Here is a 25,814-nt window from a genome sequence, read left to right on the forward strand (position 1 = left end):
TGTATATTCTGTCGCTCAGATAATAATAGTATGTGTCGAAGTAGACTAGACTCAGTGGCAGTGTACTTTAGTTTTTAATCTGTTTTGCTGCGTAATATCATCACATCCTCAAAACGGATTACACCCGGTGGCACTCGACATGAAATGTAATATCGAAAACGCCAGGTGAGTCGTCGGAGTCTGTAGAACTCGATTTTTTGCACTTAAACACGAAGAATACCTTCTACGAATCCAATGTTAGGTCAAACACACAATAACATTGATGGTTGTAACGAACACGGTGGTGGTATGTATGTGTCTGAGAGTGTGTGTGAGTGTGTGTGTGTGTGTTGGGGGGGGGGGGGGTGAGAGAGACAGTTTTCCTTGGCATTGCCTCAGTAGGCAGACTGAACAGCCCTCTTGAAACGACAGCCTGCAGACTCGAGAAAGGCCGTTGGCTTATATCAGACGCCAAAAGTTGCGTTCGTCTTCCACTGTCATGTGTCCTTCTCCCGGTGGTCGTCATGGCGCGAGTCACATGATCGCGCCCTCTGAAAAAGCGTCCTTGGGCAAGGCACTGACTCCCCTTCTATCCACCCCTGCTTTCCAGGGATCCTGGCACTTGACCATCGTGCGGAAGGGATGCAAAACGTGCATCACGAGAGGAAAAACGCGCCACACTGAGCTCAAGTAACTCTCGGCGGGCAGCTGTCTTCCGTGGTGTCCAACGTACTGCTCGTGCTGTGGACGGACAGCGAATACGGATTCTTCCCTAGAATACGAGTGACGACGCTAACCAGAACCTTCCTGTACTGCTGCCGTAGGATACAGTAGACAAACGGGTCACTGGATGCCTTGGCGTAGCAGAGACATTTGGTAGTGATGCCCCAGTACCGGGGGATGTGCACCCAGGGAAGCAGCTCCACCAGCCTGCGGGAGAAACCGTGAAAAGAATCAGAGCCGTTGCGATGAAAACGCACTTCTTTCACCACCTGGTAGTTATCTCAAAATGAGAATCCCCCCCCCCCCCCCTGCAGATGACGGTCTGTGAAGCTTTGAACACATTTTTCCCATAATTACAAAAATATCACACTGGCTTCTGCCAATAGAAGTCTTTTTTTTTTAATTATAAACATCTAAAAATTCCCTTACAGTGATATAAATGCAAAACACATGTGCCCAATAGCTCCTTGTGAATTCATTATAATTAACACAGATTTTGCCGATAAAAATCACATGACATGGTTGTGAGTTGTAAGACAACTAGGGTTATAACTCAAAAACAACAAAATCAACAACATTGTCTTGGTCAGAATAAACCAACATAAAATTTAATAGACTTGTGCTTCGATGTGTTTGAATTGTGTTGAAATCTAAAGATAAATAAAGCCTTGTATCCACAGTATGATACTATTCCCTGCAGGACAGATGTTCCCATGTGAGTGTGTGTGTATCTAATGTGGTCAGTATAAACGTATCACCGTTCGGGCACACACACACACACACAAACACACTCCCCAGAGCCATTTTGTGGAGGCATCAGCCGGGAGGTCAATTTGCAAAATGCCTGCCGTAAAAAGGGGGGGTTTGGAGAGTGGAAGGACAATAAGCCGTTTGTTTACCTTGTTATAACATAGGGACAAAAACAGAGGATGAAGGAGCCGATGAAGATGCAAATCTTTTTGGTGGCACGCCGCCTCCTCTTCTTCTGTTCCGCCAAACACCTCTCCTTGACACTGACAAAGACGGAGAGAGACGGAGTTACTCGCGCTTCGAGGAGGGGAGGAATTCATTCGTCTCGCACGCTTCACTTTCAAAATCACCTCAGAGGAAAACTTACGGTTTGATACGTCCGGCCTCCGAAAGCGTAGGACCGACCTACCTGGGGTGGATGTCGACCAGCAGGATCAGGGTCTGCACGGTGATCACGTCTATCCTCTTGCAGTGGGACTTGGCCACCCTGAGAACTTTGAGGTAGGCGACGCACAGGACGAAAAGGCAGAGGGCGAAGCTGCTGCAGTGGAGCAGCGCCGTGAAGGTCGCGTAGGCGGCCAGCTGCGTCCCGTCCCCCCCGGTCAGGTGAACCGTGCACGTGGCGTAAGTGCGGCTGTATCCTCCCCAGTCCATCAGCAGCTGGGTGAGGGAGAAGGTGAGAGCGTGCAGCCAGGAGTACGCCACGATCAGCAGGGCGTCCCTGTAGCGCATCTTGCTGGAGTAACTGAGCGGGAACACCACGGCGATCCACCTGTCCAGGCTCAGCGCCGCCATGCTCAGCATGGCGTTGATGCTGAGGAAAGTCTCGGCGAAGCTGATCGCCTGGCACAACAAGTCCTCGAGGGGCTTCGCGCGTTCGGCCACGCCGAGAAAAGTGGCGGGCATGTTGACGACGGCGAGGAGGATGTTGGAAAACGACAGGTTCAGCACGAAGATTCCCGGTACGTGGGACCTCAACTCGGCGCTCTGCGTGAAACATAGCAGCACCGACAAGTTTGTCACCAGGGAGACGACCGCGATCACCACGATGGACACTTCCAGCAGGAACTCCGGGATGGACATCCTCTTGAGGGCTGGGTGCTCTCAGCAGAAGTTGCGGGGAGGATGCTGCGGAGAGTCCCGCATGGTACCCGGCTGTGCCCCCCGCCGGCTCAGACCGGCGCACATGCCAAAAACGCGCAGGGGAGAGGAGAGCTGTCCAGTGTGCTGAAACACCACCGCGACTGCCCGTGGCGTGGAAACCCCCCCCCCCACCCCGCAACGTGTGATCCAAAAAAAAAAAAATAAAAAAAACAGTCCGTTCACTTCCAGACTGCCAAAACCACGAAGTCAGAAGTGAAAAATCTGTGCACTCCAGGTGACCAAACGCGCTTTCTCTCTCTCTCTCCCTTAACTCTCGATCATGCGCACTATCCGGCGCCTCCTCTCTCGTTGGCAATGCCGTGCGCGCTGCACGTGCAGCCAGTAGCTGGCTCATGTGACGCTCGAACAATATTCATGCAAGCAGGAGTTAATAACAAAGATGGGGTTGTCATGGTGTTTGCTCACAAATCCATGTTACCCCCTCCCCTCAACCCAAAGTGATGCTGTGTGTACAAAACTGTTTGAAAAAAAAAAAATGTTTATGTGTGGCAAAGATGAGAAATATATTTTGTGTGTGTGTGTGCACATGTATGTGTGTCTTTTTTTTTTTTTTTTTTTTGCACATCTTCTGGGAGATCAACATGTGCAAACAGCCGGCGTTCAGCTGCGACCACAGTGACAGATTTAGTTCTCCCTCCCCAAAAAAAAAAAAAAAAAAAAAAAAGAAGCAAGGAAAAAGGAAGAATCACTCATCTCCATGGCAACACTGAATCTCCAGTGGCTTCATCACTCTTTGAACTTCATCATCTTTTTGCACCGATTTGCGTTGATTTTGCCCCCCCCCCCCCTCGCAGAACATGCGATCGAACCATTTGCCCCTCGCTCACTATCGTTTCGTGGAGGGCATCGCGAGTGCTACGCACGCCGGAAGCTTGAGTTGGATGGCTGGGCGGAAAAATAGGAAAGAGGGAGGGAAGTATGAGAGGAGGGATGAAACCTGAGGCAGAAATATGACAAGGAGTGGAGTGAGCATACGGCTGAACATGTGCGGGACAAACACACAAAGGACGATGCAGTAAAACTGTCTATCCGTCCGTCTATCTATTTCTTTTTAGCTGTGTTGTCGGGGCCAAAGTACTGGACTCCGGTTCACCCCTGACAACCGGGCGTTCACGTCGGGGTAAGGATCCGGTCTGGTTTGGGTGGTGGATTTCCAGAAAAAGACAGCCGACATGCACGGTTTGTTTGTGCCAACTTGAGTGTAAATAAAGTCATTTTGTAGCGCAGAGCAATTTATATTGATATTAAGAACTGCATTTCTGAGGATGCCGTCCCCGGGTGTGCAGAAATCTGATATAGGGTTTTTTAAGGGTTATATTAAGGTACGACAAGGTTACAATAAACATGCATGAATGCATGGAGGTCCTTACTTTAAATCAGTAGCTAAAAATCCCAAAAATTAGCTGGTTCACAAAATGATTAATTATGGTTTCCTGCAAAGTTTAATGAATTGAATTTTCGATCCTTGCCCCCGATTAAACCTCAGTCGAGATCCAAGATTTGTTCTGTGTCATTGTCTCCAACACATTCGTAGGGTCAAGAATAAAATATAATTTTCACTTGCTTAAAATGGGACCCATGAAAAATACACATCTATGAAAAAGAATGCTTAAAACCCAACCAAGTTAAAACAAAACATGTCACATCAGAAACAATGCAGGTTTATACAGAAAATAATCAGCTACGCTTTGGACACAAAATGTTATCTATGTGGTCGGGAAAATAATTCCACATTACATCAAATACACAGTGTGGTGCATATAGGATTGCACAAGAGGAGAAGTCTGGTGATTGTGTGTGTGTGTGCGTGTGTGTAAACTTCAAATCGTTAAAGCGGCTGTGTAGTGACGGGGGTTGGACAGTTCAAAGCAGTGGGGGATAGGCATAGCAGTATGTGTGTGTGTGTGTGTGTGTGTGTGTGTTGGGGATGCTGCTGCTAGGGAATGGTGGTCCTAGTGTAGTTGCTCTTTTACTCTTTCGCTGCTGGCAGGGGGGAAATGCTGTGTGGGAAGGGAGGAGGGGACGGGTCTTCCATGATGCTGGAGGCTCTGTGGATGTAACACTGTTTCACTAAATCCCAGTGCTCAGTGCACTGACCTTCCTCAAGTCAGATTCCTTTATTGTCACAACACAAGCTGTCCTGCCCGGTGCAAAATGAAGCCAAATGAAAAGTAAACAATAATAACACTAAAGAAAAAAGAACAGTTCCTCTTCAATATACAAGATGAGATTGCGGTCCTTGCGCCGCACAGATGATCCACCCCACCATTTCGTGCCATCTCGCCACTTTGATGACGAGACCCGTGACTGTTGTTTTGTCAGCAAATGAGATGAAGCAACTGCTGCTGAAACTGACTTTCCAGTCTGGGGACGTTGCAGGGGGTGCCTGAATGTGCGGCCCTGACATGAGCGCGCGCTCCATGAGACGGAGCTGAAATCACGCACTCAAACTGTCCGTTGCTTTTTGAATCGGGAGAAATCCCAAATCCATCTGCAGAAGCATCTCCAGCAGACGCCGTGGTAGGATGGTGTTGACAGCTGAGCTGTAATCGAGGAGCAGATCTGGAACGCGCGGCCGAATCAGAGAGCGTAAATTCCACACAAAATCACAGACCTGGGGACTGAAATGAGGGAAAACAAAAGCACTGATGTCTTGGAACTGCACCTCTGATTGCTGCAGGAACAAATAAATTATGTGTAGCCCTCTGTAACTATTTGTGGGGTCTGAAAACTGAACATACTGGAACCAAATTTATGGGGCCAATTTAGAGTTTAGACTGTTCGCGTCATGACCAGAGGTCTAAGTAGAACGCTCATTTGTGATTTTTTTTTAATGTCACGGAAAGGCTTATGAAATGCATATAATGCATAGAATTAATATCAATAAAAGGTCTGAGTAAAGGGGAAAAAGTTGTTTACATCCATAGAACCTCTCCACGATACACTTAGGACCTGGTGTTAAAGTTCATTAAGCATTTGAGTCGGGTCAGATAGAACGCTTTTTAGTCAGCGATGTCCTCGCATCCTCGCAAAAACAGCTGCGCTTATGTGTGTTTTCTCTCCTGCAAGCTTGCAAGCACGGCTGCGCCAGTGTGTGTAAAAGCGGGGGCAGCCTTTTCCTTATGCACGCATCATATGTGTTCATGCACATGAAGGGTGGGTACGTCATTTCTTCCACCAGCAGCTTCCCGCATGTTGTTTATCTCCGCCGTCCCCATAGGCTCTGACTTTATTCAATCATTAACCGCTTCCTCGAAGAACACATTTGCAGCACGCTGCCCTTTTTATTTTTGTCATCCGCTATCCGCAGCGAAACCCCTGTCCATGTGCGTGATTCTCCAGCCACGGAGGAAAAACCCCTTACTAAATTGGAGAAAGAGGGAGAACAAGAGGACGGAATGAGAAATCACCCCTCAGCCAGAAGGAACCCTCTTCTTGGTCACGTGTTTTTTTTCTGGGTTTCCAGCGCCGGCAAGGCTGTTATGCAAGAAACAGAATGCTGATGGCAGAAGCACTTAAGAAGTCCTGTTAGTAGAAGAGTGGTCCATCAGACTTCCCCGCAGCCGCCGCTCACGGCTGTATGACTTTATGTATATGCTGAGTGTGTATATGATTACATAACACCACAATTCCCACGGTCTGCAACACAATATGGAGCTCTCGCTTCACCTCAACTTCACATTTAGTCCTCTTGCTGAGAGTGACTGCCGCACGCAAATCGGCCTCGGGTCTCCTGAGGTTTGTTTCCCTGCAGGTGATGTTAACTAAAGATTCAATTATAATAAATTCTCAATCCCGCGGCTCCCCCTTGCCCTTAGGTGTACTTCCGACGGGGTGACCTATGGAGCTCACCCCTGCAGTTTCGCAGTGACTAAAACTGTTTCCACACTTTTTTTTCCCCAGCGATGACCCCGATCTGTCCATTCTAGTTAGCGCAGCTCTACATTTGATAAACCCCAGGAGCGAGGCATTTTGTTGAGGCGACAGCGGCGTGCCCCCTGTCCAGTGATGACGCGCCAAAAAAAAAAAAAAAGAGATGTGATAAAAGATGGGGATGAGAAGATTATGTGAGGAAGAAAAAGAAAGAGAGAGAGAGAGAGAAAGGAAATAAATGTCATGGGTGAATGTTTCTAGAGCGTGGGAGTTTGGGTTTATAAATAGGTCTTAGCCCTGTGAGCGACAGAGAAAACGCTTTTCATATGAACACTAACTAACACAGACACTCACATGTCCAGACATACAGAGATAGCGATGCTCTCATCTATCCTCTCTCTCTCTTTCTCTCTTCCCTGCTCCTCCCTTCCTCTCCTTTCCACTCCCAGTCACGTGCTGATGATAGCAAGGGAGTGAATGATGCTAATAAAGGTAAGAGGGATTTTTGCCCTCACTTTGGATGATGATGCAAAACACAAATTTGCTAACTGGAGTGCAGTCATATCTCACAGCGCTGCAGCTGGGCCCATTTTTCAATAACCCTTAACTTTTCATTTATTTTTGACACCGATAGCTTCCCGTCCAAAATAAGAAAACCCGGTTTACCTGGGCTAAGCGTCATTATATACTGTTCAAAAAAATAAAGGGAACACTTGAACAACACAATGTAACTCCAAGTCAATCACACTTCTGTGAAATCATAGTGTCCACTCAGGAAGCAACACAGATTCATTTTGACTTGTTTTAAGGACATTACATCAAAGTTGGATCAGCCTGGAGTTTGTTTTTACACTTTAATTTTGAGTGTGATTCCTAATCCAGACTTCCATGGGTTGATACAATTGATTTCCATTGATCATTTTTGTGTGATTTTGTTGCCAGCACATTCAACTGTGTAAAAAGCAAAGTATTTCATAAGAATATTTCATTCATTTAGATCTAGGATGTGTTTTTTAAATGTTCCCTTTATTTTTTTGAGCAATGTATGTCAAACTAGGGCTCTGCAAAGTTACAGGAAACATCAACTGTTGGACAGGAACGGCCAACATGCTGCTCGCGAGCCGGATGCTGCTCTTTGGCTCCCGCCATACGGCTCACAGCTCACGTGTCACTGCCGTAATGTTTATACACCACTTCCATAAATTTACATTCGACAAAACAAGCGATTCTGCTCTGACGTGAATGTATCACCATAGTGTTATCAGTATTTGTGAAAACAAGTGTGATCTGTCCTTTCCGGCACATCGGAGTTAGTGAGGTCGCTGTGAATATCTGTGTGAGAAATCAAAAATATGTGTAACCCAGCATTGGCTGAGCTACCGGCAAGGATTGCGATCTGGATTGCAACTGCAGAGTCTGGTAAATGTAAAGCAAACAACAATGTTTGTTATTCGATAAGACGTCACTGTCAGACTTTAAAGCTTTGGATCTGGAGTGTCCTTTCAGCTCGCTCCGCGCCAATATCACCAGGAAGTTTCCGAAAGACAGCCGTCTTTGCAAATACAAGGTGAACACATTGAAACACAACACAGAGAAACTTTTTTTTTTTTTTCAAAAATTCACAAAAAAGTTAGAGACTGTCCCAATGGCTTATTTCTTTTCCACGCCAAGTAAGTTTAACCAAAACATCACCTGGAGGAGTGAAATCAAGCAAAACCTGAAACTGAGGGTGGAAAACAAATGCTGTCAGCTTTCCCACTGAGTGACCAAATGTAAAAAAATACTAGCTAACACTGCTCGGCAATAGATAAGCATTTGGGTTACTGTTGCTATGGAGGTAGAGGTATTGATTTGTTTTGCGTCTCCATGTGATGGTGTGATGTGTTTTGTGTTTTTTTGTGCTGTGTTGAGTTGGCTGCCCCTGCTCTGGAATAACTTGTAATACGATAGAAGGGGCGTGTGCACTCTGTTCTGGCTGGGTTAAGGTTCCGTGCTCATGGGATCCTTTCAAGAAATGTTAAAAATTTTAAGTGTTTTGACGAAAAATCAGATGTTTCTAAATACCTAAGCAAAACATTCACCACAAAACATGAGCTAATATAATGCATTGTCAGTTCATGTTGTACTCATGTCACTCTGCGAAGCTAGTTTCAACATGGCAACTTTAGTCATTGTAGTGTGTGTGTGTGTGTGTGTGTGTGTGTGTGTGTGTGTGTGTGTGTGTGTGTGTGTGTGTGGGCCTGCAAGCATGCGTGCATTTAATCAGTGTTTAAACATCCAGCCAATGAACCACAGTCGAAAATTAGCAAACCGAATTTTAGAAGCACTACATTATCGTTCAAAATATAATGATAAAGTGAATTACTCCCGCCTTGGTCATTTCAAAAATTCTGATGATGGGGAGAATGACAAGCAGAGCCCATTTGGAGGTTATTAATTTTGCACTTGAGATCATCATTATTTTCATTAAATTTAACAGAAGATCGTGGCCAGATGGCGGAAATCTCAACCTGTCTGGTCAAAACAAAGAGCTCACACTGTAAGTAGAAATTATCCCTGTGGGTGACTGTTGTTGAATAAGTAAACAATCTCTGTTTGGAAAAACAAATGCAATTTACATGGCATGCATCGATTAAGAAATACATGGGCTTCCTGTGCCAGTCACATTAAAAACTCTCTTTGAAACGCATCGTTTACATTAGATTCCCTAACAGGAAACAGATGGAGTGCACTGTTGAATGAACACACAACCAAACACACCAGCACACTCTGGTAACAAAGACCCTTTTAAGATTTTCTCCAATAGTTACTGTTTGTTTTATTGATTTCTCTGTGCTGTATCTGGTCAATAGTCTTAGAGTTGTGAAAAGGCAAAGTGCATCGACAACATGGTTTTAAGCATCAATTCTATTTGTTTGATTTTATAATGGCTTGAATTAGTTACCTTTCAAATGTGCCTTGTTACGCTACATCACTTATCTCCGAAGGCTATTACATTTAAAGGCAGAATTCTAGAATTAAATGAGTTAGGCTATTACATTGAATAGCATAACTCTAGAATTAAGTGTATATTACTTGAATTTTCCGAGTATCTTGTGCACTACAAGTTTCAGATAAAACATATTATGTCGGTCTGCATGACTAGCCTTGCAGTACAGCAAAATTATATAATACTATCAAATTAAAAGGCTAGTTTTTAATTAATATGAAGTATATATTTCCCAGATAAAAAGCTATATGCTATGTTCCTAACACAAATAAACCCACTGACATATTGAAAAAAAAAAAAATATATATGTATATATATGTGATATATTGAAACAAAGCTTAAATCCACTTTAATTTAATTTGATTATGTTTGGGAGCGTAAAATCTGTTTTTGATGTGCTGGATGTTTTTTTTTTTTTTTTTTTTTCTCAAATTTCTTGCTAATTATTTCAGGAGAATTTTGGATAAGATATTTTTGGGCAATTCTTCCTTTGACTGTAAAGTGTGTTTGGAAAAATGTCTGTCTTACTTTTGAAATAACTACAGATTTGTTTTTTATGGGAACCTCCTGCTATGTTAATTCACACCAAACTTTTACCCAATTGTAACGATGACTAACTTAGTTATTGCGCTCATGACAGTTCCTTAAGTTTTGTGAAATCAATAAATTTATTGTGAAAAAAAACAAGGGTCATGATTCTAATGCATATGTCTAATGACATATCAAGACAGGATATGATGTAAGTTAGATTTGGTTAAATATATATCTATCTCAATCAAATATATTCAGGTTTTCTCCATATGAGCAGTATTGCTTATGTTTTAAAGTCACTGAATCCACTAATACCTTTTTTATTTGATAGTGAAGTTGAAAGATGCACTTCCTAGCGTACTTATTGTTTTTCCCTTGTTCAGGTTCAGGCCCACTCAGGCCATCAGAGGACATATGCTTCTCTCCTTTACGCTTCTCTTCCTCTGCTTTTTTTTTTTTCATTGGCTCCCTTGCTGATTTTTTTTCTCAAAAAGATACCCTGCAGGCTTCTCATTTTCTGCTGTTAAAATTGAAAAAGGACACTTCCTATTTCAGCGTCCTTAATAAAGCACGAAAACGGCAGAGCTTTGTCACTTTAGACAAACGAGGTACAAAAACACCTCAGCGGCAGCATGTCAGAAGGACCTGTTATTGCCACTGACAGAGGAGACACAAAGCAAAGACCGCCTGCATGATATTATATTCCACATTAAAAAAAAAAAAAAAGAAATGCAGGAATATGGTAAATATCCAACCAGATTATAATGCTATTATTCTGCTGTTCCAAACTACTCACAGACTACAAGCAGGAAATGGGATTAAGAGTAGATATACAAACATAAACACACCTACACGCATTGCTGATGAACTTAACCAAGAACTTACAACAGTGGTGCCCACGCCAGCGCACGCACACACCCACACGCAGGGGCACGAGTTGGATATGTTATTGAATTATTCAAAATCCCTGAGAAATGCTTCGGCAAGAAAGGAGGGTGGGTTTAACAGGGGCTGCAGAGTGGATTTATCAAGAAAGAGAGACGCCGAGTCACCGAGAGAGGAGTAGAGAGCATGAGTCAGCAGTCTGCCATGGAAGAGAGACAGAGGAAGGACTCACAGGATTTAGCTATCACTGACAAAAGAATTTCTGGGCTCAGTTTACTTTGTGTGGGTGCGGGTGTGTGCGTGCGTCCGTGCGTGCATGCGCGTGTATCTGTGTGTTTGTTTGTGTGTGTGTGTGTGTGCGAGTGTTACATTTCTTTGGCAGCGTGTATGTGAGCCCATCCACTTCTAAGGAATTTGTGTAAAAACATATTAAGAAATGTGCTCCTCTGCCATGTTTACGCAGTTTGACCCGACAGCTTTGATCAGACGTGACAAGAATTACTTTGATTTCACCAACACTACATCATGTGCATTCAAGAACTGAATATTTTGGAACCCGTAACACACCGGGTTCAACTATTCCATCAGCAAAATAGAACTGATGCACCTCGGCTGATGCTTCCATTTGTTTGTGTTTTATACCTGAAACAACAACTTAATTTTCTCTGTTTTCTGATCAATACCATTAGCAACAGGATGATATCCTGCAACCAGCCACAGATGAGCTTGCACTATATTATCAACAGTAATGTCAATGGTGAGATTAAATATTCAATATTTCCTCCAGTGATAAAGTAATGGCCATCAGGTAAGACCGTTGCATAACTGCATGCATAATGGCTTTAAACGTGCCTCAATGCTCCTCTACACCCTCTGCTTCTTATTTATGTCACTTCCCTCCAATTTGACAATTTTCACACGTGTTACAACTGAATGCTCTTCTGAATCCGAAATATCTTGTTTGCTGCTAAAATGAGCCTCTGTGTTCTGCAGCTTGTCCTAGACTCAGCTTCTGCAGATGCCAAACACAGCGATTCCAGGACTTCAATCCTAGGATGAATGTTTTGAGGATTTATGCTAACCAGTAGATGCATACTAACCTAGTAATGGTATGCTAAGGTTACACAAAAGCAGCAGCATGTCTCACTAGATGACTGCATTGCATTTTACCAAATAGAAAAAAAAAACAAAGGTTAAACACGTTGGAGAGCTGGAGGCTTTCCGAGCTGTCACTGGGTGGAAAAACGGGGTTCACCCTGGGCCGGTCGCCAGCCAGTCGCAGGTAGAGTCACGAATAGAACATGCAAAATCCAGGGATCTTCTTGCTTTAAGGTGGAAGCGCCACCATGCCGCCTGAAAACAAATATATACAGAAGAACCTCGGCTTACGAATGCACCTAATCATGAGCAAATCGGCCTAGAAAAAATCAAAGTCACCAATCAAATCTCGCCTCGGTGCATGAACACACAAACAAAAATCTCCCGGGTTGAAGCGCAGCAACAGTCATGTGTGGTACTCTGCATTGTTTACAACATTCGTGGTTGTAATCTCCTGTTATAACACTTTTTTGAGCTTTTTTCCAGTATGTTAGCCCTCATTCTGGCTCCCAAAACAGTTAAAGCACTTGCCAAGCACGATCACATGGCGAGGTCAACCATCTGTACGATCCTGAAGAACAAAGATGCACTAAAGATGGCTGATCTGCCTAAAGGAGTGACTACCTCAACTAAGCAAAGGTTCAGAGTCTAAGAAGAAGTACGAAAGTTATTGTTAGTTTGGATTAATAACAGACAGCTTGCTGAAGATGGCGTTAGTGAGCGTCTTACATGCGAGAAAGGATTCACTTTTGCGTGTTGATTTAGTGACGGACACGCAGGGAACAAGTGTTGGCATTGTTGAATTCAAGACAAGAAGAGAAACAACACCAAAAACACAGTAATAATACAGGTTATCTCAAATTCCTTTCTGTATATTTGCCACAAATAAGCCCATAAAAAAGTTTCAAAAGAGTACAATATGTTTTGGGGGGCTTGAGAACAGATTAGTGGAATTGAAAATTAATTTCAACGATGATTTTAATGATTTTTCAAGCATTTATTTAGTTCAGGAACTGAAATGTTTGCAAATGGAGTCAAGGAACAAATTAAATCCGTAAGCCATGGTTCTACTGCATTATAAATTACATCATATATCATAATAGGAATTTAAAGGGGGTCCTGGAATTGCACTTCGAGGGATGCGGTCCTAGGACGGCAATCTTTAAGCTATTGACTCAATGTTTGCAGTTTTCTTGCTAATTGGTCTGTGTTTGGCACAGAGAAGGTAGTGCATAGTTGGAGATTAAGGCTAATAAAAGCGGCTGCCTGCAGTGTCTGGAAGGAACAACAGAGGAGAAAGCGAGTGAGAAAGAAAGAGAGAGCCAGAGAGAACAAAGTGGGTAAAACAGTGGGCTGAAACACCAACACGATGAGCTGAAAATGTTACAGAGCTCTATAGAAGTGAGGATGGCTGCAGAGCTGGGTGATGATTCTCTGTGGGATTCTGGAATAGCCAAGATAAAACAAGACTGGTATCGGCAAGCGCCAGTCTTCTTTGAAAAAACAAAACAAAAAGAGAGACGTCTTGATTTAAATTATGCATGATAATTAGGAATTTTAGATCATCAAGCACCGGTTATCCAGCGGTGGATTTAATGTCACTTTGTAAACATGGAAAAATACCAAGAGAATCTTTGTGGGGAGAACGACAGGATGTCCTTGATTAATACAGCAAGACCTGACTTAAGCTTCTACCTGGAGGGTCCAACATCTTATGTTTTCCAGGCAGAATAAAAGTGGTATGTTGGCAGTTTAAAAAAAAAAAAAGTAAGAAAAGAGGGATTAAATAGACGGGGAGATGAGCTGAGGAAGTTTAAGGAGAAAAAAAACACCTCAGCATCATTGCTATAATTCGCATCAGTTGGCAGAGCTGCAGAACACGGCACCAATTTACAGAATGCAAGACCTCAAGCAATTCACATCTTTTCAGTAACTTGAAAAAAAAAAACCCAGAAAACAGCGTCGCTCTTGAAGCCCCTCCAGAGGAAAAAAATCAGTAAAATAGATCATCCCTCCCCAGGAATGTCTGGTATTCCAGCTCTTGTCAAAAATCCTTAAAAAAAAAAAAAAAAATCATAATTCTCTTGACAGATTGGAAACTTCAAAATAGAGAAACAAAAATCTGAGGCTTCCTAAAATAGTCATACATGGATCACACAGAGACGTACGGTTGTATTTAACCGAGCCGTAAACAAACCGATTGCTGTCGGTCATGAGGAGGTGGGAGCACGGGATAGATTCCGAGCAAAGCGCTCAACGCCACATGGATTTACTTGGCTTTTTCCAAGTCTAATTGACCAGATGGAGAAGCAGGGTTGTTGCCTTTGGTTGGATCACATTGTATGTGATGTCTGAATGTGATGCTTGTGTGTGCGCGCATCTCTCCTCTTCTCCTCCTCTCCAAACAGTAAGTAACGCTGGTTGTGGCCAGTAAAGGGGGTGACTCACCAAGACTGAAACTCCAGGCAGATGGAAGTAGTTAGGGCCTTTCCTATCGTAATGCTCACGCCAGTGTAATCTGCTGTCGTGCCAGATGCCCCAATCGGCAGCCCGTGCTTGCAGAATTCCTCCACCTCTGAAAATATGTATGCTTATTTCTTTTTTTTTTTTTTTTTTTAACATTTCAGTGTTGTTTTACTCGATCAAATTTGCTCTCTTTGCTTATACACAGTAAAATAGGAAGTCTTGGAGATTTTCTACACGTCATCAAGCTCAACATATGAGTCCTCCGGGTGCAGATTCTTCCCTACGAGGTGAATTTGAGGGCCGTCCGAAATGCGTTTGTTGTAAGAGTGCGTGTTTGCAGGCAACAAAGTCATGATGATAAGATTCCATCGAGCAACAGTGACAGCTGTTAGAATATCCAGACTCTGGGGTCGCCGCTGACATCATAACCGATATTGTGATTGGACACCTTTTTGAATGTCTTCATTTCTCCCTCTCGCGCTCGATAATGAAGCAGCTGTCATAGGCGCCATCATTATTTTCTTTGGATTTCAGTTTTAGGCCATTATTTCTAGGAGCTGCATTTCCACGCATGAGAAGAATTTTATGGGTTGAAAAAGGAGTTCGGGAATGATAACAGGCGTCAAGAGGGGAAACGAATAGTAGATATGGGAACCAAGGGTACATAAAAACCAGATGGAAAAAATGAAACAAAAACATATGTCCTGGAAAACTGATTTCAACGTTAAGTATTTCTCTGTAATTCTAAATGTTCATATCGTAAATTAAAAGTTTGGGAAAACATCTGAACACTTAAAGCAAAGTAATTCTGCCATAACAGACCTCAGTGGTGAAAACATGAATTTGCAAACACGCTCCATTACTTTACTGACTTTTTGTTGTATTTTTCTTAATTTTTGACTTTTTTTTTTTCCATCGTGTTCTTCCAACACTAAATGCGGTTTTATTCATTTTGATGAATAGTAGTCATAGTTATGATGCACGACCTAAAAAAAAAAGGATGACTTATTGTGATGTATTTGGAGATGGACACAAACGGAATAAAATAACAAGGCTGACGTGTATGTAAACAGAGAGTGTTTGTCATGTGTCACTTATCTCAAGTCATGGGATGTCTTGTCATAAAATAAAAGGCCTCAGGAGCCTGCAATAAAAGGCAAAGAAATAACCCCTTTTACCCACTCAGTCATTAAGACGGATCATCATTAGCTGTCACAGAACCCATCAGAGATGCCCACACCCTGGCCTGTGGAGGGGCTGTAGCCCTGAATTATACAAAGCTTTATCCTTTAAAAACAGGCTTTAAGCTTTTCATCTTAAAAAAAATGGTATGTACACGTGGAAAAATGCAAGAAAACAAATAAACAACAGCCAGGAAGAATGTGTCGTATAAAGAATTCAGAGAGACGCTAACTGAGAAACTGGGCTCTTGGTTCCTGTGAGGCTTTTAATATTCCGAGCGGCAGAGAGAACACGTTTCTGCTGATCACGAATGTGGAATACGGAAAAAAAAAGAAATGAATAATTATTTAATTGGATACAGCGTACTTTTCACTGAAGACAAACCAGTGGTGATGAGGTCTGAAAAAACAACAGCCTTTTTTGCAACACAAACATATTTTTTTGCTTGGATATGAGGGGATGAGCAGACTCAGAGCCAGTAAATATGCCGCTGTGCCCTCAGATTCTGCTACAAAATGATCCGGACAGAGCCGAGAGTCTATCTATAGACTGCTGAGGGAGCTGTACCTCACACACACAAGCACACACACACACACACAAATGTGCAAGCACGCACACACACACACACACACCGTATAATATGAGCAGATGCCACGTCAGGAGGGAATCTGTATAACTAAGACGCCATCTATTGGCTTGTTCAGGACTTACAAGCTGTGCTTATTTAGAAAAAAAAAGCAGACATAACTGAGTTTGGCCTCTAGGAGAGGATATATTAATCGAGCCTGAACTTAAGGTGAACCCTTCCGTACCAGTTCGCAGGGAATATTGCACGTGTATTTAATGCATTCGCCACAAGTCTCCCAAGAAACGACATCGACCGAAACAACAAATCTGACTTGAGTTTCAATAATATACTCTGCATGTCAATTAATAAATTGGGTAAGCACAGACTCCTCTGGAATCCCAAAACGCTTCCTGGAACAAACATGTTTTGTAGCACAAGGCAAACTGATGAATCAAAGAAGCTTCTGTCTGGGTCACGTTTATGATCTCTGCACATCCTTACGGTTCTTCCGTTGGAGGGATGTTACCACGTTTTCAGGTCATGCTCACAACTGTAGTGACGCATTTCAAAGGTCGTGTCTCAGTAAAGCCACGGGACTAAAATTACAGCTTTGTTTTACATGAAAATGAGAGTCATTTTTGGTCTTGAAAAAATAATGTCCAAACTGGGCAGAACAGTCCTTAGAGGGTTTTCTGTTCCCATGCCAGGGTTCTTACCCTTGAAAAGCCTTAAACCTCATGAAATATTATGCATGATGATTCTTGTTACCAAAACAGGAGAGTATGTGTATTTTCCAGCTACAAGATTTAAGCCAGTGGGTGCGCACTCTTTGTGTCTAGGTGTCAGCTGAGGTTTGTTTTAATAAAGAGAACTTCCTAGATGGGAGGGGGACTTACCGCCTCTGCAGATGGAGAACAGCTGTTGGTCTCAAAGCCAAGGCGATGGGCAGATGGACAGATGATAAGTCTAATTCAGATCTGTGTACAAATTGTTATTTTTGGAAGATTAACTTAAAAATGCTCTGGCCTTTATGCACTTTGCAGTTCGATGTAATCAATTCTGCAGTATTTGGAGTAATGCTATGCTACACACACCCAAAAACAATTCAAAGAAAATACACACCATCAGCAGAGGTGTAATAGTACAATAAACCTTGTGATTCAGTTTAATAGAAAATACAAAGCTCAGGATTTTTTACATGTTACACCCTTAAGAATCCAAATGTCATTCTCTTGTGATGTAACGGAAGTCAGAACCAATAGAAACTCTCATCAGTTTATTTTACTATTCACGCCCCGCCAGTGTCTCCTGGATAAAATCCTTTTTTGCCACCCTTCAATGCACCGTAATGTGAGGTTGAATGCTGAGCAGTAAGTTGGCACTTCCCCTGCGGATCTCCAGCAAGAGAGCCTGGTCACCTCGAAGTGCGTCATGGATGTCACCGGTGGTCCTCACTGCCTGACCGTTCAGCCTCACGATGACATCCCCTTCCTTGATCCCTCCCCTGAGAAGCAGATGGAAAAGATCAATTTAGTGTAGGAGCTTCATAAAGTACAAAAAAAAAGGCCCTAAAAGTTTGCGAGGTAGACCTGACCTGACCGTATGTGTCTCATAAGCGGTTCGCAAAAAATTCCCACGCGATAAAACGAATTATGGGAGTCAACAGATACATTCGAGGCAACCCAAGAGTTTGTTGAATTAGGGTTCGTGGAAGATTTATTTATTTTTGTGTCTGTGTGTGTGCCTGGACTTTTGCATGTGTGTGTGAGAACATACTTTTTGGCCGGCGTGTTGGGTATGACCTGTTGCACCAAAACGCCACTGCTGACATCAGGAAAGCTTGGGTGCTGGTTTCTCAGCTCTGCTGCAAGACTGATACAAAATATACAATTGATTTTGGTTGTAACATTGTCAGAGATACGAGGTTCATCCGATAATATTATTGGTGTTGCTGCACTGAAAGGAGAAGGTTAAAAATGTCCACAATAACCGAATAAATGTGTGTTTCAAAAACTTACGCTGTGGTAATGGTAAGCATTCGGATGCCTAAGAGACGCCTCTTCATCCCAGGGGTCTCTAAAGGAAATACAATACAATCTTAAGAAAAAAGCAAAGGAAACACACACACACGTCTTAAATAAGGCAAAAGCTTGTAGCACCTGCTTCCAACTGCAGCTTCTCTGAGAAAGCACCCAGGATTGTGGTTTTATCTGTCAGAAAAAGCAAGATCAGATTTTTACCAAGAATGATTTAAACAAACGATTCCCAGGCAATTTAACTTTCCACACACCGCCGGTTTTGTCGATCTTTGACCCTCGATTTTTGTTGTGTTTGGTCTTTGACTCGGTGAGAAAGCGGCTGATTCTGTCTGAGGGTATGGCGAAGGAGATCCCTGCCGTCACCTTAAGAGTGTTGATGCCAATCACATCGCCATCCTGAGAAAAAGTAAAATAAGTAAAATATATTTTCTATATTTTCACATAAGAAAAAGTAGATTTTTTTTTTTTTTTCTTAAATCAAAGGAAAATAACCAGGATCAAAACAACAGCTGGTAACTAATGCCGTGGTATAAAAGTTGAGCATTTTGAATTACAGGAAAAGGGTCATTTGTTGATCGTGTATTGGAATATCTTTATAATGTTTTAAAAAGATACATTCTAAAAGTTATTTGTCCAAGATCCTGGAAATACAAATAAAACAGGTACAAGAACATGGTTTCCATCCTCTGGCTTATCCTCCACATTGGTATAGGCCATCAGAGTGGGACCGAGCGTTAACTCACCAAGTTAACAAGTGGTCCTCCTGAGTTGCCGTACTAGAGGAGTTGAAATATATGAAAGAAATAATCAAAAATTTATTTGATATAAATGCAGAAAAACCAAAAAGATACACAGGTATGCAAGCAGGGAGAAATACAATTCTTCTGTTTTGTCTTCTCACAGACAGTGGTGTCTTCAGCCTATCATACCATTAAATCTTCAACAGACCTTCAATATTTATTTTGGCTCATCAGAAAATCAAAATAAAGAGTGCAGCATGAGAATGTGTCACATCGATCTCAAGTTGCCAAGTGCAGAGCTCATGTATTGTCACTTCTGCAGGCACAATGCACATTTTAGGCAAGACCAAGTTTGTCTCAGACCAGGATTTGTCAGAAACCAATGTTTATAAAACACATGTAAATGTTATTTTTAAGGGCGTAGCTCAGACATGGAGAGTTTTCAACATTCACAGATGAACTTTTTTTGCAACTTTAAATACAATTCTTATGTGTTCTGGATGTCAAAGTGCCAAAGTATTGCAGCTAATCAGCTATTATATAGTACAATATTAATATTATAATGTTCCAATCACTGTTCCCTCGAAGCCGCACAAACGCGTGGCTTAGAGGGAACATAGGTTGCAATATTCATAAAGTGTCCATCAAACTTCTGTACAAACAAGAAGACTAAAAGTAGGACACAGTAAAATTAACATGCAAACTCCACACAGAAAGGCTCCCTGCTGGAATCAGCCCATGAGAAGGAAGTGCTACCCACTGCACCATTCTGCTTTCCTGATCTGAAATAGACTGATACAATAGCACTGATATGTATATAAATGTGCAGGTCTGTAAGTGTTTCACAAGTACTAATAATTGGTTTTTATATTCAGTTTTTCTTTTGTTTGTAAATTAGGATATTTTTAGGTGGGTGTAACTTTGTAGTTTTCTCTTTTTCCAATTCTGCTGACTATTTAAAAATAATTTGACTAATTCTTGGAAAATTATTGTTCCTTCCTGCCTGTCAAAAAGACATTTTTACTCAAACAATACCTTTGACGGTATGACGGAAACTTCCATACGTTGGTAGTGCGTGCATGCATGCATGTGCAGATGTGTGTGTGTTGAGCATAACCAAGTGAGAGTGTGTACCCAGTTGTCACATCTAGATGAAACAAACACCTCTAGCACAACACATATGCGCAAGCCCTATGTCTCCATGGTGAGTCTATGGAAAACGGACTCCGGAGTTCACCCGGTTTGGTCTGAGCTTACACCTCTTAAGTCTATGTCTGTGTGTGTGTGTGTGTGTGTGTGTGTGTGTGTGTGTGTGTGTGTGTGTGTGTGTGTGAGGCTCACGTTGATAATGGCGTCAGTTTGAATGTAGTCCATGTCCGAGTCCTTGATTCCCAGTTCTTTGCCGTCTCTCTGTGTTGTGCTAACGATTCCGGTGGTCACCGTGTTCTGCAGGGCGAAGGGGCTGCCAATGGCGACCACAAACTCCCCTGGTCTCAGATCAATTGAACGACCCAAAGACAGCACAGGAAGCTTTTTCTAAGACACATTTAACAGATAAAGACGGTGAGAGAAGATAGTCAGAAGTAGCAGAGAAACTGCATTGGCTATTTGGTTGAGTGGTCACTTTTGACTTCCGACACCTGGTACTTCGGATCTTCGGTGACTGAATTGCACTTTTTGTGAGTCGCTTTGGATAAAAGTGCCTGCCAAATGACTGTAATGTAATGTAATGTAATGCATTGCCAATAAGAGGGTGCGAACAAAGGATAAACAGATGAACGGACAAACGATATTTGAAAGGGAAGCATATAAAAGAAAGACAGAAGAATATAAAGCTTATGAAGATGTCAAAGTATTTGGGAGAACGGTGTGAGAATACACACATCCACGCTGTGTCTGAGAGTAACAGAGTTGGTTTCTGGACTTGTTCCCGTTAGCTCTTTGAGTCTAGCAAAACTCTTTCAGAACTTGGCTCAGAAGCAGCTCAGGATGTTGACTCAGATGCCATTTGCACATGAAAGGCTTTTAGGGCCAGAGAAGCAGAATACGAGAGATTATCCAAATAGGAAAAATTGTGATCAAATTTGAGTGAAGACGTGAATCAAAATGTGTTTTTACCTGAGGTCGGATACGGATGGTGGCGATGTCTGCCTTCCTGTCCACAGCTCTGATCTCAGCCTCGTACGCATCGCCATCGTGGAGCTGAACGCGCAGCTGTGGCCTCCCTGGCACTGGGGAGGCTGTGGTGATCACGTGGGCGTTGGTTATAATGACTCCCGAATGGGTCACAATAAAACCAGAGCCACTGGAGAGACGCACGTGGTGACCAAAGAGAGGATGCCTATGGACCATAAAAATTAGGTTTCACTTACCCGGTAAATATCCAAGGAGAGTCTGTAACTTTTTTACCCATTACCAGCATTTTTGCAGGTGCCACGGATATTTTGTAATAAAATTTCTGATATATCACAATATTGCTTTCATATTATCATCTTTTATGTTATCACAAATTAACATGCAAATTATATCAATTTATCAAACTCATTGTATATTTTCCCTTTTGGGTATTACCTGGTATTTCACGCTTCATTGACATATGACTAGAATCCCATCTTTCAAATTAACATCACAAAGATATCAATTGAAAAAAGACACCAATATAATATCCAGAAATCATTAGACGGGCAAACACATCTTGGTTGGAAACAAAAATATGGCTAAGGGTTAAAACTCCAACTTACTGTAAAAAAAAAAAAAAAAAAAAGACCCGACCCTCTTGTGTATGTTCGCCTGAGGTCATGCTACATGTTTCCCCTTTGGAGATGAATTCATGCTATTTCATCTTGTCTCAAAAAAAAACACACACAAGGCTGATGGAAATGCGGATGAATAAATATCTATGAAAGACCAATTGTGGTAATATAACCTTTGACGGAATTTGCAGTTTACAACATCTCCGGAAAATCTGCTACTATTGGCGGAAATATAATGCTTCTGGTGTTTGTCTCAACACTGTGGCCATCAGCCTTCAGTATGAGAACAAACTTTTTATTTGTCACTGGGTCACATTGTGTAAAATGATTATAAAAAAAATAAAAATGGCACTGGATGTTATTGACTCAAATCTCAGAACATCTCAGACCTTCACCAGATTTCTAGAAAATGAAGTGAAGCAAAAAAGATGGCTCTCACCTAATGAACAGCTCAATGTGCACAACAGCAGGTGCGATTTTCTCCACAACATCAGCAATGAAGTTGAACTTGTAGCGGGGACTGCTGGAATGGACTGCAGCAGCACCTACACTGACATACAGCCAATGGATAACTAAAAAACAGAGCTAGATATTTATCTACACACACATGCAGACACATGAAATTTTGCATTTGTATGTTACAGTGATAAGTTATTAAGTTTTGATTATTTTATCCGAGTTATTCAGCCTCACATCAAGCCAGACCTGCAGTAATTTCCTGTGATGCAGCTCATATTTTGTAATGCATGACCAAGAATGAGCCTTGTCGTTCAGCGGCCTGAAACTTGCACTTCTGTGCATAAAGGTCAGCGATATAACGATATACGAGTCGTGAACGAGTTGTTCATAACTCGAATAATAACAGAGAAGAAAGGAGTCGGTAAAGAGTCGAAAAAGAGTCGATGACAAGGCTCACCTGAAGGAAAACACGGTCCTTTGTGCACCTGGGTAACCACAGGTGTTCCTTTCCTCTTAAGACCGACCGCCCTCATCTTGCACAGGTTACCGTACGTTTTTCCGTCACTTCCACACACTTGGTGCTCCGCTTTGCACCGGCAGACGCCCCTGGGGATTCGCCGCTTGCCGGCGGGACGCATCTTGCACTCCAAGCCATCCCCGCAAGGCAGGTCGTTCTTCCTGCCACAAGGGTCCCCCTCGCCCGGGGAGCACACCAGGCAACAGTTGCAACGGTCCCGGACGTATCCACCGGGGCAGCTGGGGCTTGTGCAAGAACTCACGTCGCACCGGGACGCGCACCTGTCCTCAGCCGCGGCCCCGCTGGAGAGCCGCGCAAAGAAAAAGACGGCTGAAAGTACAAATAAATACATTGTCTTCACTGTCGACGTAGCGCATTAGGGATTAAAACCTTACATCTTAGAATTAAAAAATAAAATAAAATATAAAATTAAAAAAAGAAACATATATGTATATGAAAGGCTGTCCGTTTTAGGGTCAATGGGAGACCCTCTCTGTTTGTATAAAATAAAATATTAAAAAAAAAATATTTAAGAACAAGTTGGGATGGCAGTCATCAGTCTGCAGACTTCGGTAGCCGTCTGACTGACAGCCGGTAAAGGACCTGCGCTTTGTGAGCGGTTGCGCCATCTAGCGGACACAAATTGCTAAAAAGGGGGGGTGGCAGCCGGAGTCAGTTCGAAATTTGCTCCTTCGTTTTGCTGAGTCGCAATTTGAGCACATGGGGTTGACATTTAAAGATTCTAACACGCGTGGCCGTGGAGAAAAGTGTAAACATCGAAAGTTTGACGTTCAAAATGCCTGTCACGATGACCCGCTGCTAACCAGCAACCGTACCTGTCAAACGGGTGACGCATGGCGCGACGCTTTCCATCCATTGGCTCGTCGTGCGGTCACGTGTTCCTCACCTGTCCACTCAGCTTCCGTGTCGACGCTCGTGCGCTGTCCCAAAAGGCACGTTCACGTGTTGGCGCCCCCCCCCCCCTCACGCACACACACACACACACACACACACACACACACACACACACACACACACACACACACACACGGAGGAAACACCAAGACTGAGAGGTTACCTTTTTTTTCACTTTATCATCAAACACAACTTTCCTGCATCTTTATTTGATTTTGAAAAGTAAATGACAATTCAGTTAAGGGCTATAAATCCAATGGATAAAATAACTAGGACAGCGTCTCTTTTAAATATTTTAATGTTTCTTAGTTTAATTTGTTATATACATTAAAAAGTAAAGAGTGCAGTTAATGCAGTGAAATACTAATTGCAAGACACCTCATCATCCCTCATCAAATAAAAATAAGAACGACAATAAATAGTCGTACTTTAATAACTTAATCATTATAGATGTACGGTTACACGCAGCACTAAATATATTATTTATTTTATTTTATTTTTATTTATTTGTTTGTTTGGTTGGTTCTTCATTTATGTATTTATTTGTCTGCTATTTATTTATTTATCTATCTACCTATAAATTCAGATCAAAAACAAGATAGTACTTATAGCTGACTGGAACAAAAGTATTTAACATGGTCAGTAAGAGCAGTCACCCATGAATATCAGTCTTATCCGTTTTGCAGCAAATAGAATATTTAGAACTAAAGTTTAGTTTAGTTTTAAATACTGATTATATAGTCACTTTGGGGAAGGGGGGGTGATAATTTGGTGAATTCATAACATAAACACTGAAGTAGAAGTAAATTATATGTGTCATTGTTTGGGAACTGCTGACTAATTTGATCTGTTGATCAAACTCCTCAAGACTCAAGTCTCAAAACAAAGCAATGAAATATTTGAACCCCCGCCATCACCCTCCATTTCCCTCCTCATCCACAACTCTATATCATTGCTGAAAGCCAAATGGGGCGAAGAGAAGGAAGGCCACAGATTAAAATAGCATCGACTCAGACTGATGAAGGACTGTGCTCACCAGCCCTGTGAGGCTCCTCTGGACATGAACGATCTGCGCCTCATTCTGGAGAGATATTTGCCCCGGAGGCGACACCACCTGTGTGTTTCCTGTGCTCTCTAGTGAGACCAATACAGTCTTGCAGCATGAACCCCTCACCTCATTGAGACTGTGGAGAGGCTCATACTGAAGCCCTGCCCTGAAGTTTGCAATCATTTCGTTAGAGTGGCACTGCAGGAACCCTTTGCCAAAGCTCCACAGGGGGGAAACTGGGGGTCGACACCTACTAGACCGCAGGAGACATCCACAAAACAGATTGCTATACGTTATACTCCCCGGCTGTGAATCTGATGAGCTACTCTGTAGCACAGCAGCTCCACAGGGCAGAACTCTCTATGCTTTTTTTCCGCTCCAAAGCAGACGTCTGACACAACACCCATCACTGTCTCATCCAGGAGTTCTCTAAGAATGCAGCCATTGTTGGCTGTATGTCAGGAGGGAAAGACAAGAATACGGGAAGGTCATCGTAGGATTCGTGGGAAGAAAATGATCCTTCCTCATGAGTCATCCTGAACATTGACATCAGAGAAAAAATGAGATGGTGATAGTCTCATTCCTTCAGAAAATTATTTTCACACAGGTGGAAGGAGAATATGAAGCCTTTTTCTTTTTTCCCCCAGAACATCTCAGCGAGTTGTCCACAAGGGGAAGCTGTTCAGCCACTTTCTAACAAGAAGTCAGCAGCAAGATTTTTAAACTAAATGACCCCTCAATCACCATTGGAACCAACAAAACTTTCATTACTCTATATCTACCTTTTACAACCATGAGTCAGTCAAGGTGCGAGTAATATCTGAAGATTTATCGATAAGGGGACAGATCAATCGATTTTATGCACCACTCAAGTCTGAGTGCAATATTTCTGCCTGATCTCTATCAGGGTATATATGTTTTACAACTATATTTATAAGTTGAATTATTGCTTTGTAAAGGTAATTGTGTTTGTACGCAGTTTGTGGTTGCAGAGCACAGTCAGTTTAAAGTAAACTGTCTTCAAATAATGATAGTGCCCCAAAAATATACTCTGAACCAAATTATTGTTTGTTGAAGTCTTATTTACATTTTTAGGTCTATTTCTGTATAATTTTTGAAGAATTTGGCTTTTTCC

General features: G+C 42.4%; 2 protein-coding genes across 2 annotated transcripts; both read right to left on the reverse strand.

Moving 5' to 3' along the window:
* Positions 1–55: 55 nt before the first annotated feature.
* Positions 56–2,862, reverse strand: gpr78a (G protein-coupled receptor 78a). Its single transcript, XM_086142317.1, has 3 exons — positions 1,862–2,862; positions 1,602–1,715; positions 56–909 (listed from the first exon to the last, which is right to left on the reverse strand). Exons 1-3 carry the CDS (start codon positions 2,533–2,535, stop codon positions 666–668), a joined length of 1,032 nt encoding a protein of 343 aa, XP_085998443.1. The 5' UTR covers positions 2,536–2,862; the 3' UTR covers positions 56–665.
* A 14,646-nt stretch (positions 2,863–17,508) lies between these two features.
* On the reverse strand, positions 17,509–23,572 carry htra3a (HtrA serine peptidase 3a). Its single transcript, XM_086142205.1, has 11 exons — positions 23,553–23,572; positions 22,657–23,018; positions 22,180–22,285; positions 21,106–21,328; positions 20,329–20,523; positions 18,991–19,023; positions 18,499–18,643; positions 18,368–18,418; positions 18,227–18,284; positions 17,985–18,080; positions 17,509–17,712 (listed from the first exon to the last, which is right to left on the reverse strand). The coding sequence occupies exons 1-11, from the start codon at positions 23,570–23,572 to the stop codon at positions 17,544–17,546; spliced, it is 1,458 nt and encodes a 485-aa protein (XP_085998331.1). The 3' UTR covers positions 17,509–17,543.
* Positions 23,573–25,814: the final 2,242 nt, after the last annotated feature.

The sequence above is a fragment of the Fistularia commersonii genome, chromosome 35 (genome assembly GCF_037954325.1).
Source record: "Fistularia commersonii isolate RoL2024-O1a breed Wild chromosome 35, RoL_Fcom_v1.0, whole genome shotgun sequence".
In the NCBI taxonomy this organism is placed as follows: domain Eukaryota; kingdom Metazoa; phylum Chordata; class Actinopteri; order Syngnathiformes; family Fistulariidae; genus Fistularia; species Fistularia commersonii.